We start from the raw sequence: 18,417 nt of genomic DNA, 5'->3' as shown, positions 1-18,417 counted from the left end.
CATATTTTTGTACACGATGTGCTTAACTTACTTATACTTAGGCCAATTACCGGGGCTGTACATTTACAGTTCACCAGATTCATACCCTGGGAGACATGCTCAGGGGCAGGTATATGCCTAAACACACACTGGTATTGTGCAGATACGGCCTCTCTCTCATGTTTACTGTACATGATGCACATCATGTTCTAACCGAACAATCAGAGTGGAAAAATGTAGAAAATATCATGGGACAAACTGAGAGACACAGATTTGAAAGATATGAAGCACGCATAAATACAAGCAGAGTTTAAAAGTGAGAGCAGAACCCAATTCAGGGTCGATGGAAGAAAGATAATGAAAATAGGGCAGAGATAAAATAGAATGAGGAATGTGAAAAAGAATGTCTGCAGTTCAGATAGAATGTGGCAACTTCTCTGTGGAACATTTAGTACAGAACATGTGGCAGTTGTTGAAATTGTCACATGAATGCCTTATTGTGACTTTTGTGTTCACTCGTGTAAACTTATTTGTTTTTGTGTATCATTATGCTTGTGTGAGTTTGTGTGTGCGTGGGAAGGGGGTTTGCAGATTATACAAGTTGCGCTGTGTTTGGCAGGTGTCCATTATTTACTCTGCAGTATATGTCTGACAGATCCTAAGAACATGCTGTCCTGGGAAAGCAGTTTTTTTTTCACACACATCTCTCTCACTCTTCCTTTCATTCTCTGCATTTGAGATGAGCAGGGAGCTGAATCAAGTCTTTGTTCTTAGCCTAAGACACTGAAGAGGATTATCTATATGAAGGAGGTGAGTCTTTTCTCTCTGTGTTTCTTGGTAGCAAAGCTCCTATAACCAGGGGTAGATAAACAACTACTTCTGCTAAATAAAATCAAATCTCTTTCAACAACTATAAAGACGGATAGATCACAGTCCTCTGCATTTCATGCTTGATCTGTTTGATTGGTTGCGGTTTAATAAGCACTTTATTTAGCTAATATCACTATTCTTTAATGCTTTGCATAGAAAATGTATGTTTGTATGTATGCATGTGTGTTTGTATTTGACAAAATGTATACTTAATCTTATTAGTAGCCTAATAAAATCTGTTTTATTTTGCATGTCAAGGATGGATCATGGGGGTCTGTTGTGTTGATGTCGCATCACCCACCGAATGCTGCGCTTTACTCTTGTAGCCCCTAAAATAAAATAAAACTCTTTTCCTCAAATGCATACAACAGCAAAACAAGATGATTATAATATGTTCAGTTTCAAGGTCATCCAAGCCCCTATAAAGTCCCTATAAAAGCCCTATAAAGTGTCTGCTCTGGAACTACATTCTCCAGACAAACCAAAATCATTCACTCCTGCAGGAAATATAACAATAAGGTGCTTACTGGTTATAAATGTACAGGTATATGTTTCAGGTAATAACTGCAGTTTATTTTAGCTAATGGTCTGCACCTATTTGCAGTTTGATTTACAATGTAATGATACATTATGTAATGTACAGGAGAACTGTATGTAAAAGGATTTGTGCTCTAAAAGGAACGGCAAAATGTCTTAAAGAAAAATACTTGCTTAGCTGTACCCTGCCTATAAGGTGTTGTAATCCTGATGAGGTTATGTAAGATGTAGTCATTCAGGTATGTCCTAGACCTTCTCAACCTGAATAATAGTGTTACCAGCATTAAAACAAAACAAGACTTTTTGAAGTCAACATAAATGATTTTTTTCTGACTCACTTATTGTGTCACATATGAATAGATGCACTTTTTTCAAAGCACTAGGAATAAACGTTGTGTGTGTAAAGCAGGTGGTTTGGTGTTGAGAGGGGTGGTTTTAGTTTGGAATGTCTTGCCTGTTGGTTCTTCTTTCCCATTCAGGTCCTTCAAGAAGAAACAAGATTTGCATAACTGTCATGTTCAGCAATATGTAAATGAGATGTTTTCAATAAAATGGTTCTTCTCTTTCCACTTGTATTTGTTCCTTATGTGTTGATTAAACAGATTTTAAACACATGTTATGCTGAACTGATTCATTTGAACTTAAAGTAAGTTAATTGTACTGATGAGTATAATTCATGCTAATCAGTTTCACTTGACATGTTCTCTGAATGTTCCCTGAACATAATTGACATGCTCTTTCACGAAAATGGAAAGGCCCGGTAGAGTTTAAGCTTTTAATGTTTAGTTATTTTGAATATTTAAAAGAGTTCATATAATATAAAATAATGTTTATTGTTTTTGTTTTTTTACCATTTTGTTGAAGAGTGGAGCCTGTGCTTAGGTGTCACTCACACACACATGATTAATTTACTGTGACGCGGAGAAATGCTGACCATGTAGAATGAGTAAGTCACATACTCGCCTGATTATTTTTTTTTATCTTATGGAACATAACAGACATCATACCACTGGATCACATGCTTAACACTACATCTGCAGCACACATAAAACGATCAAGTAAAAATCATTACTGGCATTAGCACATTCACAGCTCATGTAACAACAAGGTCTACACTTCACCATAATAACCTCAAAAAACAACATAAACATAAACGCTTTTAAATGTCAAATATAACCGAACAACAGATTTTAAAAGGTCTTTCTCTTTACTAAAAACACATTAAACAGCATTATATGTCAACATTTATTCTCCTGATCTATCTGAGAACTAGAAATCCACTGTCCAGTTTCAATCAGGGCAACGTGAATGATTTGCACAGGCCTAGCACAAATGGTTTAAGTTAACTTAATATTTTACAAATGTGATTTCATTTTACATAATAAAATTGGGTGCAAATGACAGCCGAGTAAAAAAACAAATAATTTTTTGAGTGCAATATGCAAATGAAAATATTTTAGATATTTTAGATTTTCCTGCAATCGTTTTGGCACAAAAATCAGTACCTTAATGGCATTTTTAAATGCAGAACTCACCGCAACAATCAAAGTCTGCATTTTTCTAAACTTTACAAAGAAAACCATTTTGGCTTTCACTTCAAGTGTTTTAAAAAAGGACACCAATGACCTGAAATCAGTGATTATAAACAAAAATGGTGTTACAGAAGGAGTAGACATCAAAACCTTGTTGGCTGTGACCTTCATGCTTGTTCATTCAGGGCTGTTCAAAGCTTCCCGAAGCCCTCCTTGAGGTCTGGCATTTACAATCTGAGGAATGGTTTTGATCTTGACCCCACTTAAATTGCTTTAATTGTGTACCATTGACCCTGCCCCTTTTCATTTACACTCCGTTACTAGTGAAGGATTTTACCTAGGATCCATGCCAGACATAACACCTCTGAACCTCTGTGACAGAGAACCTGCGTCAGCAGAGCCTTACGCTCTGGGTTCATTTCTGTCTCTGTTATAATATTTAATTTATTGATATTAGAAGATAATTAGATTGAGCAAGTGATGATGGAATGAGATTTTGAAACACTGCAGGACCTGAAACACTGTGAGAGATGATGTTGATTTGTTCATACACAAAAGGTCTTCTCTGGCCAGTATAAGAACAATGAGGAGGTTAAATGACAAGCTCTGAAAAGGTTTCTTTCTGCTCAAGTTGACCTCAGGATTGTAGATTGACTCCATCTTGATCTTGCTGTTCTGTGTATTGTCCCAGCCAAAAAAAAAGCGTTGCTGTTTAACTTTGATCTGTGGCCAACTATTCAGCCAGAAGATGTTATAAGACCAAGCCACAGCCTTTTTTATTGCTTAAAGACCTCACAAATCTAGTTTCCTTGCCTGATTTGACCTATTGAAAAAGGGAGCTGGGTGGTCTATAAATCTATAGGCAGCCACACTGCTGGAGTCATTGGGTTCTATGCATGTTTGTATAATGGCCTGTAGTATGAAACCAGGTGCATCCTAATCACCGCTCCCTCGTGATGTTTTCACATTATTGCTTGATAATGCAAATTTGTACATTTACAGCTTGATAAAGTCATACTTCTTCCATGAAATGTCACTTGGAGAGCACTGAATCCCAGAGTGCAAAGTAGAACTACTCCTCCGTCATTCCTCCAAGAACTAAAGACTTTTCTTATAGCATAGCAGTGCAATATCTCACAACACACAAGACTTGTACAACAGCATTCCAAGAAGGATTGTAGCAAGTGTGAGGGCAAATTGTGAGGGTCATTGAGAAATATATTGGCTTTTTGTTTCACTTTATACACAAACATACCTTAAAAAGAAGCCCAGGGACCACATATATACTTTTTAGTTCTTTATAGGTACTGATATTTTAATTATTATTATTATTTATAAAATATCCTCTTTTCTTCAAACCATTTAATTCCTTTAATGTGCACAGGTCAGAATATTTCCTCCAGATTTGTTCTTCCAGAAGGAATAGTTTTACAGCTCTCTATCGCCCCCAGTGAACAAACAGTGATGGACTTGAGTAAGAATATCACTGCTGTGACCTTGTAGATATGCAAGAGCGTATTAACACTGCATTTGTTAATGCAGGTGCATGTTTAGACCTATTTTCCAACTTTGTTAGGATTAATTAATGTGTAATCAAAACCTGACCTAATAATACCTTAGTAGACATTCTGTACCTATAATTATTTCCTAAAATGACCTCTGGTGGAAACTCTGAACTCATCAAAATGATAAAACTTATTCTTTGTGCCAGAAGCTTACATAAGAATGAGTAGCATGTGATGTGATCACAGTATAGTGGTAGAGTGGATATTGTGTGGCATGGGATTGACCAGTGATTATATATGGATGATTGGTAATGTTCTGTGATCTCCAGAGGTCATTCACCCCAAGGCCAAAGAACACTGTGTTCAGCACACCATGAAAGGTGAATAATGGGGTTTGGAGTTTGAGTCGTCTGAGCAGGGTGAAAAGGAGCTGTGTAATTTCTTATTGTGTTCTGTACAAACTCAGCGTGAATCATCACCACAAGGTAAATTAGGATCACCAAGTCTATGGACTTGTTTTACATAAGAAAGATGTAACACGTGTAAAAAACAGAACTAGGGTAAAGATGACATGAGGTTCTGTAGAAGCTCATCAAATCAGGATGAAATAAGACACCTGGTGAGGGAATGCGGTCAATGTCCGCAGATGCCCCTCTTTCCCCCTTCCTCCCTCTTTTCCTCATTCCTTCTTACCCTTTGATGCTTCTCCGTTTCTTAGTGTAAAGGTCAGAGTCTTGCTCTTTGGATTTATGGCACTGTTGATGTGTTTGTTATACAGCTCTTAATATGTTTCTGTATGCTGCAGTGGAGCATGAATCTACAAGTGTCATCTGAAGAAACACTATATTTAAAGGTGACCTTAAGTAGTTTGCATATTTTAGTGATAATATATCATCTTCTTGGGCGTTTTGTCACACCTGACATACAAAATATCTGCATTTAGAAGACGAGTCAGTGACCCTGTAAATGAGGTCTTTCTCTCCTCATTGCACACACACACACACAAACACTTTCTCTGCTTTTCATCTGCCAGTCGCAATTTTTGTCCCGTTATGCTGCTTTTTTTGTACATTCCTGCAAATAAACATTTGTTTAGTGTAGCTTTAAAAAAAAAAAAAAAAAAGGAGCAAATTAGATCTGTTGGGCTTTTGACACATACATGCTGATGCCAAAACACATCAAAGGGGCACTTCATGGATTAATCACGGAGCAAAGACAGTCACATGACCCAAAGCCCACCACACATGCATGTGAAGAAACCCACGTACAACATGTTTAGTACAACCAGTCACAGTGTGTAGCTGAGACTTGCCCTTCAAGTCCAGTCAGTTTTCATTTTTGCAGCACATGTTGTTTCCAAGAAGCTTTAGAGAATAAATGATGTATTTTTCACACATACACGCGTATATTTCAACTCGCAATTCAGATTTTTAACAAAATAAAGTTTTCACAAGTGATTGTCGAAGCCAAACAAAAGAAGCAAAAAAGTGGAAAAGACATGATGAGCACATGCTTGTTGGAAAGGAGACAAACGTATGTATGCCGGTGGGGGGGCTGCTGAGTGTAGGGGGTACGAGAAATGTTGCAAAGCTTTGGCTATTGGGCTTTGATTACATCTGCTTGAGCATAGTCCCTCCCCTCTCCTGCAGAGTACACTATATATACACACGCAGTCAGACGGATCTGTTCACTAGCTCTCCTACTCTCCTACTCTGAGTTGGAACGTGTGAGATCTGTGTGTATCCTGTCTTAGCTCGAGATTGTAGGGAACCGAGTAGGCACATGATTGCTCATTTATAAGTCTGACCCCACTTGAGAAAGAGACAGTGATAAAGAGAAAGAGAGAGACAGAGTCAGCATAAGAGAGAAGAGACAGGGAGAGAGTACAAAGCATTTCCACCTGTAATACAATGGAAGACTGTGCAGTGTCTTTCTGGATTTACATCGGAGTAATGTCCATCTTTGTTGGTGAAGTGGTGAAGAAGTTTCTGGCATTCCATATCGGTGCCATGCCCTCAGTGACGGCATGGCTGGGTGCCACTCTGCTGGTGGAGAGACTGTGTGCACTGTGCATGCCTGCTGTGCTGGCAAGATTGGTCCTCTGTGTGTCCTGCTGGCTGTACTTTACGTGGGCCACCCCCAAACCCTTCCTGCCAGTTGAAGGCAAAGCTGTCTTCATCACAGGTAAGACCAAACAAAAGTAGAACAATAACATAATTAGAGCAATAAATGAATGGGCATGTGCCATAATTTAGCCTGTATTTATATATAGCACTTAGTGGTATGTTTTATCATTTTTATTTTTATTTTAATTCACTGCTGACTCAGAGGATCATTATGTGTTGATCTGAAATGCACGTGATTTGATGAGCAAAGATTGAGCAAACAAATGCTAAATGTAGGTCATGCTGGGTGTAATCTGTTGTGCAAAATTGCAACAATTATATTACGGTTGCTGTTGTTTGTGTCTAGTGACTCAGTAACTTTAAGAGGTTAAAACGTTCATCTGCATTATGACCGACTGAACAACAATTGTGTACACTTGTCAGCACATGCTGTGATTTTGTATGGGAAGTCCCATATTAATTACTCTAATGCTCAGAGTCACGTCTGCTGCACATAAAATACTGTGTCTTATGTCTTATGAATCTCCTGTACTCCTGTACTTTCCATTGACCCATATTTCTTGGCAATGAGGAAAACATGGTATGATGGACATTATATTGGTCACGTGCCTTTCTATTAAAACTAAGCCAAGTTGGGGTGGTATTTGTAAGATATGCATTCTGACTTATCAATCTGATGTGTTGTGTGTTAACCTCTGTTGTGTCCTGCTGCTGAACTAGAGAGTACTAAGATTTGGCTGAGTTAATCTGATTCTAAGTTAAATGATCTTATGCAACAAAATTGCAGTGTAAGCCATAAATCAAATCAAAGAGCTGCCGTGTTGTACCTGCTGGTGTACTTAAAACTCACTTACAAATTACATCTTTATTTCTCCCCTTGGACCTTTGTAAACTCATTTTTTACGTGCAAGACACTTGCTGTTATATTGAGGTGAGTTGCTTCTTTAAAGTGAAGAAACTTTAAACCAAAAATAAAAAATAACTACATTGCGCAGAAAGTTTTATGGTTGGGGATAGAAAAATATGTTAGCACAATATCAAAATAATAAAAGTCAATGAGAAGTTCTCATTATGGAAAAGAATGTATGTATGAGATTTGCAACCTGCAACTCTTAAAAAGAATTTCACCAATACTGTGGAATTGCTAGTTCAGACCTTGAGGAATAAAGGCAATTATGTGTTGATTTATTTGACTGTTAAGCGGTTTTAGAACTCCTGTTTAATCTGGATCATAAGCTCCTTCAGCAGCTATGTACTTCATTTGAGCACGTATCTTTTAGTCCAGTATGATTTCTTGATCCACTAAAGCCCTAAAGACTTAATCAATTGCTTGATTGCTAATTATCCAACCTTTTCTGCAACTGAGGCAAACCGCAATGCTATATGTACATGCATAATAAATGCATTACACTTGTATATCTGCATACTGTATCCTGGGTTTTCAATATAAAAATCAGATGATTTATTTTCCTTAAAACTATTTAGGTGGAGTGCACAAACAGGAAAGTTTTTCTGTTACTGTTTTCATGTAGTTACATTTTTTTTATGTAATTAAATTACTTAATTTTTAATGTTATTTCCTTAAGCTGCCATGATAAAATTACAGGCCTTCCGTTGGTTCACTTAGCAGGGCAAGGGGTTAAGTTCAGTTGGTTACTCCAAGGCAGCTTATGTCCCTTTGATGGACATTGGTTTCTCAGAAATAACTCATATGGGTTCCTTAAATCCCCCAAAGCTGTCTGCGGTCTATTGGCATAGTAACCAGCAACCCAATCAACCCACTTGTTTTAAAACACGTACACAGAACACAGCGTGAGCTTCTGATGTTGGCACAGGGCACAGTTCTTGATTATGTTTTACTTCATTTTCTTGTCTTCTTTCTTGTTTTTGTACTACCAGCTAAACATGCAATGACATGGTGTCATATTTTAAGCAATATTTCTGAATTTATGTTTATGTTTATTAAAATTACCCTTCTCAGAGGTCTTATGCCAAAAGCCAAACGAAAGTGGAAAACCTGTAAACCTCTTACAAAGCCAGCAGAAAGGCACAGTCAGGGCTTGAATTGCTTTGAGGCAGGGGGTTAAGGTTACAGAATTGGCTGACTGCACAAGCTGAAGTCGTTAGTTTGAAGAGAGTCAAGATGGAAAAACGCCTATAGACTACAAGGCCAGTACACCTTGTACATCTTAATCACCAACTTTGGGAATATAACATTAAAGTGTGTGGTTCACTGTGCCAGAACTCCCCACATGTAAACTTCTGTAATCTTGACTCCTAATTAATAGGAGGCGTCTGTTTCTCAAAGAATATTTCCTTTCTACATAATGAAGCCGGCTTTCTTTGATAAAAAACGTTTTTGTTGTTAAGGAGGATTTCCATAAATTGCCCAATAAAGGGAACATGTATGTGCATAAATGAGTGTTTTTATAAGAAATTCCTTCTTTTAACTTTGATGATACTCTGTAAATACTGCATAGCTGGCTAAAACTTAAGACTATGTGTTCACATCTTGCTATCTCTCTCTTTCTCTCAGTTTCACATTGCCAGTAAATCATGGTGACTGAACTAAACTGTGATTAGCACCAGGTTCTAGCAGCATGAAGGTGTGAACTTCTAGTGTTAAATAAACAAACACACGCTCTCATCTCTTCATCTGTCTGCACTAACAACTGCTTCTTTTGACTAGCCCAACTCGAGTTTTGTAAGATTTTTACAGAGATTTTTAAAAATCAGTCAGCCTAATTCGTTCAGAACCGAACATTTCTATAAAAAGCATGACGTCAATCCGGGTCTGTAAATGAGCTACTAAGTACCAACTGACATTAGTCTGTATGTGAGATGAGGGACAGTGGGAAATCTGATCACCTAGCATGAGGCACACTCCATTGTGTTTACACGATGAAGACAGCAGGAGGAAGCACGATTAATCCCACATCATTCAGAGACCTGAATGCGAGCCGCTTAGGTTGTGCGTGTAATCTCACAAGTGAGTGAGGCCAAAGATGTATATGCCTTGGTCACAAATATTATTTCGATAAATAAATTGTAAAGCTTAAGTGTTCAAACATATTCAATGCTCATATATATATATATATATATATATATATATATATATATATATATATATATATTTTTTTTTTTTTTTTTTCAGCATTTTAAATTATTATTATTTTCTCATATTTTCAGTTTTGGGTGTACTATCCCTTTAAGTGTCGTAAAAAGCATCCTGCATATTTTTGGACCACTATGCATATGAGTCTGCTTTGTTTCTGCTTCATTGTCTCTGTGTCACCCTCACTGTTTCTTGTTTAGCTCTTTTTTGCTGAGGCCAGGGAAGTTCCACATATTGCTTCACTGATCAGCACACAGTGCCAGTACCAACTGTCCTCCAAGCCTTGTGGACTTCACTGCGATCACATGTGTGTGTGTGTGGGAATTCAGAAGTGGCTCATCAGGGCTCTGGCAGGCCTTTTCCTTACCCAATGTCCCTGGAGCAAGTCCAGAATGCAGGCCAGTTGAGTGTGGGATGAGATATGCTAGACCCGAGAAGTCTAATAATACCCATATCAATCTTACATAACAGCACACTGTAAATATTTGCAGAAAAAGGAAGGGGAGGGACACCTTTGGCACTCTTCCCATGCCTAGTTGGTCAAGACAGGTAAAGAGGTTAAACAGATAAGGAAGGTTTAAGTGTAGCATCATGAGGCCAGAGTTCAGAGGGGATTCACTTGGCACAGATGCACTAGATGTAGTCAGACCGCAAGCTAAACTGCACAACCAAATACTTTTGAATTTATTTCACATTTTTCATTTAGACTATTATAAATACAAAAATTCCAAGAGAATGCACCAAGATTTTTTGTATGTTTTTGTGCAAATCTAGTACCTTAGTTGGAATTAGTTGCATTAAAAGCACAGTACAGGCATTTTTGATGGGATGAATATTCATAGTATGGTGCCTAAACTTTGTCTTAAATTTTGTGCACTAAATGCGACTTGCAAAAACATCCGAACTAATATGCAGATTTCCCTGCGTGATTATCTTTTTAGCTTTCACTCATTTTTTTTAAATGGAAAGTATTTTTGAACACGTAATTTTTCCAAGTAGTTCCTAGAATTGCCTAAGAATTAAAATGACCAAAATTACCTGGAAACGTCTTAAGTACCAGCTGGGGAACATATGCCCCTGGTTGGGAATAACTGACCTGGCCAATATTAAAATGGGCCTAAATAAATCTGAAGAGTGACGATAGAAAATTGCATTTCCAGGCAGGTGCATTTATCTCAACAATGGCATATTAATTAATATATTAATAATCATAATCAGTAAAAGTCTTTTATTCTTGTCTATGTTTCTTAGCTCCCCCATCTCAAGCCCCATCCTTCTGCAGGCTCGACGTGTTCAGAAATGTGTATCTGTTATGGATAACACACTGAGAAAGCGAGGACCCAGTAGTGTACTGACAGATATGCGCGTGTCCTCAGAAGACCTTGAGATAACATTTACTCTAATATACAGAGGTGTGATTGTGTTTGTTCTCCCTGTACACTTAGTAACTGCTGTTATCATAACTGGTGTATAATTGTTTGCCACACATTCATAAATTAGAGGTGAAAAGTGAGGCCACTGACCTCTGGACGGTCTATAAAAGATTTTCACCTCTGTTTTATTATTATCTGGGTTTTTTAGGTTTACAACTTTGACTTTCCCGCCAAACTAAAGAAACGCAGAATGCAATAAGTTTAGTTTGGACTGAAACAAAATTCCTAACAATAATTTTTAAAAGAACAAAGATTATACAAACTGGCACTCACTGAAAACATTCATTTCTAAAGCCCAGCGGTTCAATTATGTTGTAGACCTCACATTGAGAGAAATATTCATGTCTGTGTATCTATTCATGCCACTTTTGTTTCCAGAACAACAGTGTGCTGTCGTTTATTTTTCAAGAACATCTTGCATATCAGTGGTAGGAAAAGAACAGAAAGTCTGCTGTTATTCTCCTGTTGTTGTTGTTTTTTTTAGCATTCATTTGTCTGTTGGGGGTAAAGTTCTTTTGGGTTTATACGTTATCTGTACTCAAACGACCCTCATAAAGATCGGATGTCATTTCCTTATTAATGTGTTGTTTCCGGCCACCACTTCTGTAAATGTGTGTGTGATAAAAATCAGAATCCCGTGCGTGCATTTGTAACCATGGCTACATTTTTATTTGTAACATTTTATTAATGCAGCTCCCAAACCACAGTGTTACCTGGGACATTGTCCTCAAATAGAAGGATCAACTGTGTAATTTAGATAAGAGAGTTGTGTTTCAGAGATTGATGCGTCATACTATCACGCAGCTTGATGTGGGGAGAAGATTTTATATAATTGTGCTTTTGTTTCCTGTTGTGCTGTTCTACTTTCGCTAAACTTTATAGGTGTTCAGAGGTCACAGCAGTGAGACTGCAATATGTTTTACCAATTTTGATGATGTTTTCAATCTTTTTTCATAAAAGAAAATCCTAAAACTATTTTAAGTGTTCAAAAATGAATCCAAAACAGCTATTAGGGTGATTATAATATTGCTGTTGCATAAGATGCCATTTAAGTGTAATTGCTGGTCTGGTAGATTTTGCCAAAATGTGAGTATTTAGAAAACATTTTTGATTGTAATACGTTGGCATAACATTCTCATGTTTCCTTCCACTGTCTCTGTAGGTTGTGATTCAGGGTTTGGTAACGCTACAGCAAAGCGGTTAGATGCCATGGGGTTTGAAGTGTTCGCTACCGTCTTGAACCTGGACGGAGAGGGAGCCAAGCACTTGCGCAGAGTCTGTTCATCACGCCTTACCCTCCTGCAGGTAGACATCACCCAGCCTCAGCAGGTACAGCAAGCCCTGCTCGACACCAAGGCCAAACTTGGCATGAGAGGTGAGGATATGCTTCTGAACTATGGCAGAAATATTCATACACAATCACATTCAAACATGCTTGAACACAGTGACCCTAAACTACCCCTGTATGAATGTTTGTATATTCTGAAATCTGCCAGCAACATTTGGTTACCCTGAATAAACTTTAACTAGCTCGTGGTTTCCATTAACATTTCTGTTGAACCAAATCTTGGAACCATGCTATCAGCAAAGCACCTCATTGAATTACCTTTAAAGTAGGTCAAATAAATCAATTTGTTTGTGCTTTGTAGCCACTTTTTAGCAGTGCTGTTTATTTTACAAGAGTGCAGTTGGGTATATTTGTGTTTGTAGTGTCCGAGATTTTTGGGGTTTTTTTGTACGTGATCAATGTGAATGTTTAATCTCAAAGAAAGTATTGGGAGGAGGGGATGATGTGGAAGGGTGGTGTATAATTTGGCAGTACATCAAAAGGCTGTATTATTTTCAAAAATACACACCACAGCTCCAGGTGGCTCATGGACCAATCAGAAAAGAAAAGAAAAAAAAAACTGTTTTTTCATGCCGCTTTTCAACTCCAAACCTCAAAGTCACCAGTTCAGTATTTTATTCTGTTTTCTCCTTAATTTAGCTTGTAAGCTAAGCTGAAAATTCAAGACATATTTGAATGCTTACTCATACAATTTTTCTGCATGTAGTTTTTTACACTCTCAAAAATAAAGTTTGAGAAAAAGTTCTCATGTAGTAACAATTTGGCTTCTGCAGAGGACCTTTCAGTGAACACTTCTTTAAAGGCACAGAACCTTTGTTGGAACAGAATGGTTCCTTGAATGTTAAGGTTCTTCACTGAACCATAAATAAAAATGAAAGAAATCTCTATGTACAGTAGCTATGTTTTTAACAGAGTATTTTAGGCATTTGTTGTTCTCTCCGCTCCCAGTTTTATTTCTTGCTCGGCTGAGGGATTGGTTTCCTCTTTCTGCTATTGAACAAACAAAAGTTGAGGGATAAAGATAATCATTACCTCAGTGTAAACACACTCTTTCTTATTTAACCATGTATTAAATTCAGACAGAGTTTTAGTGCATCTTGAGCGATATAAATCTCATCCTGTCTTCACAAACAGTTCTGTGCAATATCTTCAGATAAAACCCAGATCACTCGATCCCTCTGTGCTAAGCCGCTCCATATCTCAGTGATTCTCCAGATGGTCTTTGTCAATCCATTAGACAGGGTTGAAAATGTGCTGTAAAGACAATGTGTTCTGATAACGAAAAAACACATACAACACATTTATACACTAGGTCACAAGGTAGATCTCCAATGCAGAGCATTTTAAAAATGTGAAGACCAAGACAATGAATCTTTGTCATAATTACAGTGTTTACCAGAAAGTAACCAATATTATACTTGTGAATGTTTTCTTTCTAGATTTGTGGGGGCTTGTTAATAACGCTGGCTGTTGTATAAACATTGGGGATGCTGAGCTCTCGCTGATGTCCAACTACAGAGGATGCATGGAGATCAATTTCTTCGGAACGCTCACCGTCACCAGGTCCTTCCTGCCACTTCTCAGACAGGCTAAAGGCCGGATTGTGATGATCTCCAGCCCTTCAGGTACAGTTCATGTACACATGAGTGCATATTATCTATCTGAGCCACCCTGTTTAAACATCACCACTAATCAAAGAGAAAGAAAATAAAGAGTCAGCTAAGCTGTATGTACGATGACACTTTTATGAGTGTTTCCAGGTTCTCGTTTCAGTGCTAAATCTAATTAGAAGTCTCTTTTTCTCTCTCTCTCTTTGCCATCCACATAAAGCTGCCAGTCTTTATAAATGGATCTCTGTCCGTCAGATGTTTATTTTATCCCTTCCATCTGGCTTCATCACACCTAACCAAACACTAATTGGAGTCCAAACTGCAATCCACCTGTTTTTCTTTCTTCTCAAGTGTCCGCTAACAGTTTCGAAGCAGAGCTGCTCTCTGCTCAGGCTCATGCTGGAATTCAGTCAGTAGGGGAAATCGGTGTACTTTTAGCTTTGCCTGGCTCCCCTGATTTTATCTCCATTTGTTTACTGCCGTTGTGCCAAAACAGTGTGATACTGTGAGTAACAGCCTGGCGCAGGACGCCATTGGGTTCTCTGTAAACACTGGCGCACAGCCCTTTTAAATAAAGATGTCTCCATCAGTGCAGTCTCCCTGCAGAAGAAAACAAAATGTTTCAGCTGTCATGAGCAGCAGATGCTACTGTCACAATACAGATGAACAGTCGTCCTCTCAGAGGGCTTATAAGGCCTGCTGTCTTAAAACATCCCGCACATCCTCTCAGTGATTTGAACACAAGCCTTTTATTCCGCAAAGCCTTGAGGCAAAACCACAAAGTTTATAAACAGTCTCAATCTGAAGTTAACCTCCACAGGGCTGCTTGGTTTTCACTGTTAAACTGATGATTGTCCTGGCTACAGTCCAGATCTGTATTAGTCCAAAATAATTGACACTCCTCCCTCTGTCAAGAAAACAGCACAGTTATACTTCTGGAATGTGTCTCAGGCAACGTGACAGATTTGAAACGGGGGCAGCTCTTCTTACGTAGCTTCTTTTTTGTTTGTTTGTTTGTTTGTTTGTTCTATGGTCTTAATCGTATCAGCGAGCTCATTAAAATGTTCAAGAATGTGCAGTGCTGTAAATCGTGATTAAAATATCTCTATTATCTGCAGGTGAGCATCCCTTCCCTTGTTTGGCATCGTACGGGGCTTCGAAAGCCGCTCTGAATCTTTTGACCAACACACTTCGTCACGAGCTGGAGCCATGGGGTGTCAAAGTCTCCACCGTCTTACCCTCCGCCTTTAAGACAGGTGAATAACATTTGAACAATGTGAAATCAGGTTACATATATCAAAATATTGTTTACTTCTAGTTTGATGATTCACTTATCTGTATACTGCTCTTTGTAATCTTGACAAGGGGTTGTAACTTGATAAAATTTTGACTTTCCTTTATCATAAAAAACACACTGTTAAAGGCCACTTATATGGACAAATTATAAACTGCTAGTTCAATGAACTGGTTTATAGATTTTAGTTTATGACATATTGCTAAATAAAAGTACAGTCAAGAAATGAACCATTTAATTATTCCCCTTCTACACTACATTATTATAAATATGAACAAACATGTATAATTCTATATCATTTAAAATTATATTTACATTATTGTAGTTATTTAGGTACTGATTAGAATTGATCAAAAGATGACTAATACAAATATACTCGAAGTTTTAATTTTATTATAAGACACTTAACAAAGCACTGCCAAGTCCTAGTAAAAGGGTGCATCTTGAGAGAAAACTGACACATCAGTGGAGTTCTCATTTAAGTTGTTTATTTACATCTGAGCCTCAGAGATCCGGCAGGATTTGAGCTGACATTTGAGCCCTCCTTTACTGAACAGATTGTCCGGCCAAATGCAGGTCTGGAATTACAATATAAATAACTGATTAAAGTGCCCCCAGACCTCTGTTTACGTCTCCAATCTGTTCCTGACCGATTTCTCCATGTCCCTCACATTCACTGGTTCATGTTGCATCACATTTTCTGCCATTTCCTTGCCTTGCAGGGCAGAGCAGTAACACAGAGTACTGGGAAAAACAATACAAGAACCTGATCCAGAACTTGCCTCCAAGCCTTCTTGAAGAATACGGGGAAGAATATCTTCTGGAGACCAAGGAATTGTTCCAGAGTCACGCAAAAACAGCCACTGAGGATCTGAGCCCTGTCATCAACACCATTGTGGACGCACTCCTCTCTCCTCAACCCCAGGTGCGATACTATGCCGGGCCAGGTTTAACGCTCATGTATTTCATCTGCAGCTACTTGCCTTTGAGCCTCAGTGACAAGTTCCTCCAGAAACTCTTTGTACAGAAGAAAGTGGTGCCTCGTGCCCTTAGGAGACAACAAGGCATGAGTCTCAACGACAACAACAACAGCATAAAGGAGAACATGAATAACAGTAACAACAACAACAACAACAACAACAGCTTCACAAAGATTATCGATTAGTGCGTAAAAGCATCCCTTAGCACCACTCATGTGATCTACTTATTGAGATATGTTTCCACTGTGTATACTTTGCTTTTCTCTTGTCTTTATTTTGTTGTATATATTGTGTAATATTTTGAGGGGATCACTGAATTGCACCAAATCGCGTATGGTAAACTCAGTGCTTAAAAGGCAGTTGAGCATCATGAAGTTAATAATAATAATAATAATAATAATAATAAATAAAGAGGTCATGCCCACAGTCTATATTTATAATCAATACAAGTTCTCAGGTGAGGCAAAATCCAAACATATGACGAGGTTTATGTATTTCTCAGAAGGTATAAATTCTGGCCGTTCACAATGGAGACACCTTAATTGAATTTGGTGTGAAATCTCAATTTTAATTTCACTAAGGCATGGATGATCATTAACAGCCAAACATCTGAAGCTGTGTTTTCCGATACTGCACTGAGAGGCTGATGATAATGTTACTATGATCAAACCAGGGTCAAATGTGGTCAGTGAGCAACATCAAGTGAATACTGTGGGTTGTTTTTTGTTTGTTTGTTCTTTAAGTGACCAATTGGCTGAAGTGGTTCCTAAAGTCAGAAGTCCTTTTGTAAATGTATTTTACTCCATAGTTTTGCATTTGCTATATTTGTTTATTTTTTTCCATGTCATGTTTTTTTGGCATATTGATGCCATTTGTTCTTAAATAAATCACTTAAACTGTGAATTTTATACAAATATGGAAAAAAGAACAGAAAAAAATCAATTGTTCACTTGATCATTCTTAGAGTATATTAAAGTTGACTTTTCTTAAATAATCAACCTGTGTGTTTTGGTACTTCCTGTCCGAGAACATGAACAATGGCTCCCTTTTAGCTGGTCAAAGATCTTTGTGAAAGTTAAATGACCTTCTCTAATCACTGTACTGAAACCCAGCCACCCACTACTGCAGTGTTAATTAGCAGTTGTACGTAGATATGCTAATTGAAAATTTCTGTTTGTGTAATGAAGCCAGAGTCTTACAAGCCAGATTAAAAAAAAAAAACTAAAAAAAAATGATATTTCGTTGCGAACCGTGTTTCTGTAGACATTTTTCAACAAGTGCATTGTAATTTATTTATTAATGAAATAAAATCATTTTAAAATATTTTATTAAATAACATAATTAGAACTATAAGACTATAAGAAAATGTATAGTATTCACCAAAGGAAACGTTCACTAAAGATTACTATTTCTGTTATTTTAAACTTTCTATTCATTCAAGAATCCTGAATATTAAATAATAACAATAATAATAATGGTTTCCACAAATATGAAGCAGCACAATTGTTTTAAAAAATTGATTGGAATAAGAAATTTATCTTGAGCACAAAATCAACATGATTTCTGAAGGATCGTGACACTGAAGACTGGAGTAATAGATGCAGCTTTTTGAGAGGAATGTGACCTTACACAGCATTGTCAGGGGTCATATTTTCAAAACAGTTGAGTAACTTGCATAAGGTCTGTTATAAAATAACTTCGATATCTGCTGGTAAAGTAATAAACCACAAAGAGGAGGGAAGGGTGGAAATGGGATAAAAGCCACTCTAACTGACCATGTTATGAATCACAGCCTATACTTGAGAGAGTCTGGACACTGAACAGAGGATTGAGCCTAATGTAAGCAGATGACTTCAGTCTCAATCTTTGAAACCTTGCACAGACATAATCTGGGTCCCCCGCGACCTAGACCATTTACTACACACATTTCAGTACAATTAATTGAAAAGAAATTGGCTAGAGCACAAAATGCCCATTTCCTGGAAAAGGTCATACCAAGAACTATGTCTGCTCAAATTTCATGGAATCAGGACATTCACAGAGCAGGGGAACTGGCTCAAAAGACCCACAGTTGAGAAGCTTAGCCTT

The 18,417-nt window shown here is 37.6% G+C and overlaps 1 protein-coding gene and 1 long non-coding RNA gene across 2 annotated transcripts; both read left to right on the top strand.

The window, feature by feature from the left end:
• The first annotated feature begins 338 nt into the window (after nt 1–338).
• LOC122348241 lies at nt 339–1,951 on the top strand. The gene is made up of 2 exons (XR_006251286.1): nt 339–789; nt 1,108–1,951. It is a non-coding gene; the product is annotated as an uncharacterized LOC122348241 (long non-coding RNA).
• A 4,156-nt stretch (nt 1,952–6,107) lies between these two features.
• hsd11b2 (hydroxysteroid (11-beta) dehydrogenase 2) lies at nt 6,108–17,327 on the top strand. Its single transcript, XM_043244168.1, has 5 exons — nt 6,108–6,607; nt 12,260–12,472; nt 13,885–14,070; nt 15,174–15,311; nt 16,072–17,327. The coding sequence occupies exons 1-5, from the start codon at nt 6,334–6,336 to the stop codon at nt 16,512–16,514; spliced, it is 1,254 nt and encodes a 417-aa protein (XP_043100103.1). The 5' UTR covers nt 6,108–6,333; the 3' UTR covers nt 16,515–17,327.
• Nucleotides 17,328–18,417: the final 1,090 nt, after the last annotated feature.

The sequence above is a fragment of the Puntigrus tetrazona genome, chromosome 7 (genome assembly GCF_018831695.1).
Source record: "Puntigrus tetrazona isolate hp1 chromosome 7, ASM1883169v1, whole genome shotgun sequence".
Lineage (NCBI taxonomy): Eukaryota > Metazoa > Chordata > Actinopteri > Cypriniformes > Cyprinidae > Puntigrus > Puntigrus tetrazona.
The sequence above is the reverse complement of the archived record's forward strand: the minus strand, read 5'-3'. Positions and strand labels throughout refer to the sequence as shown.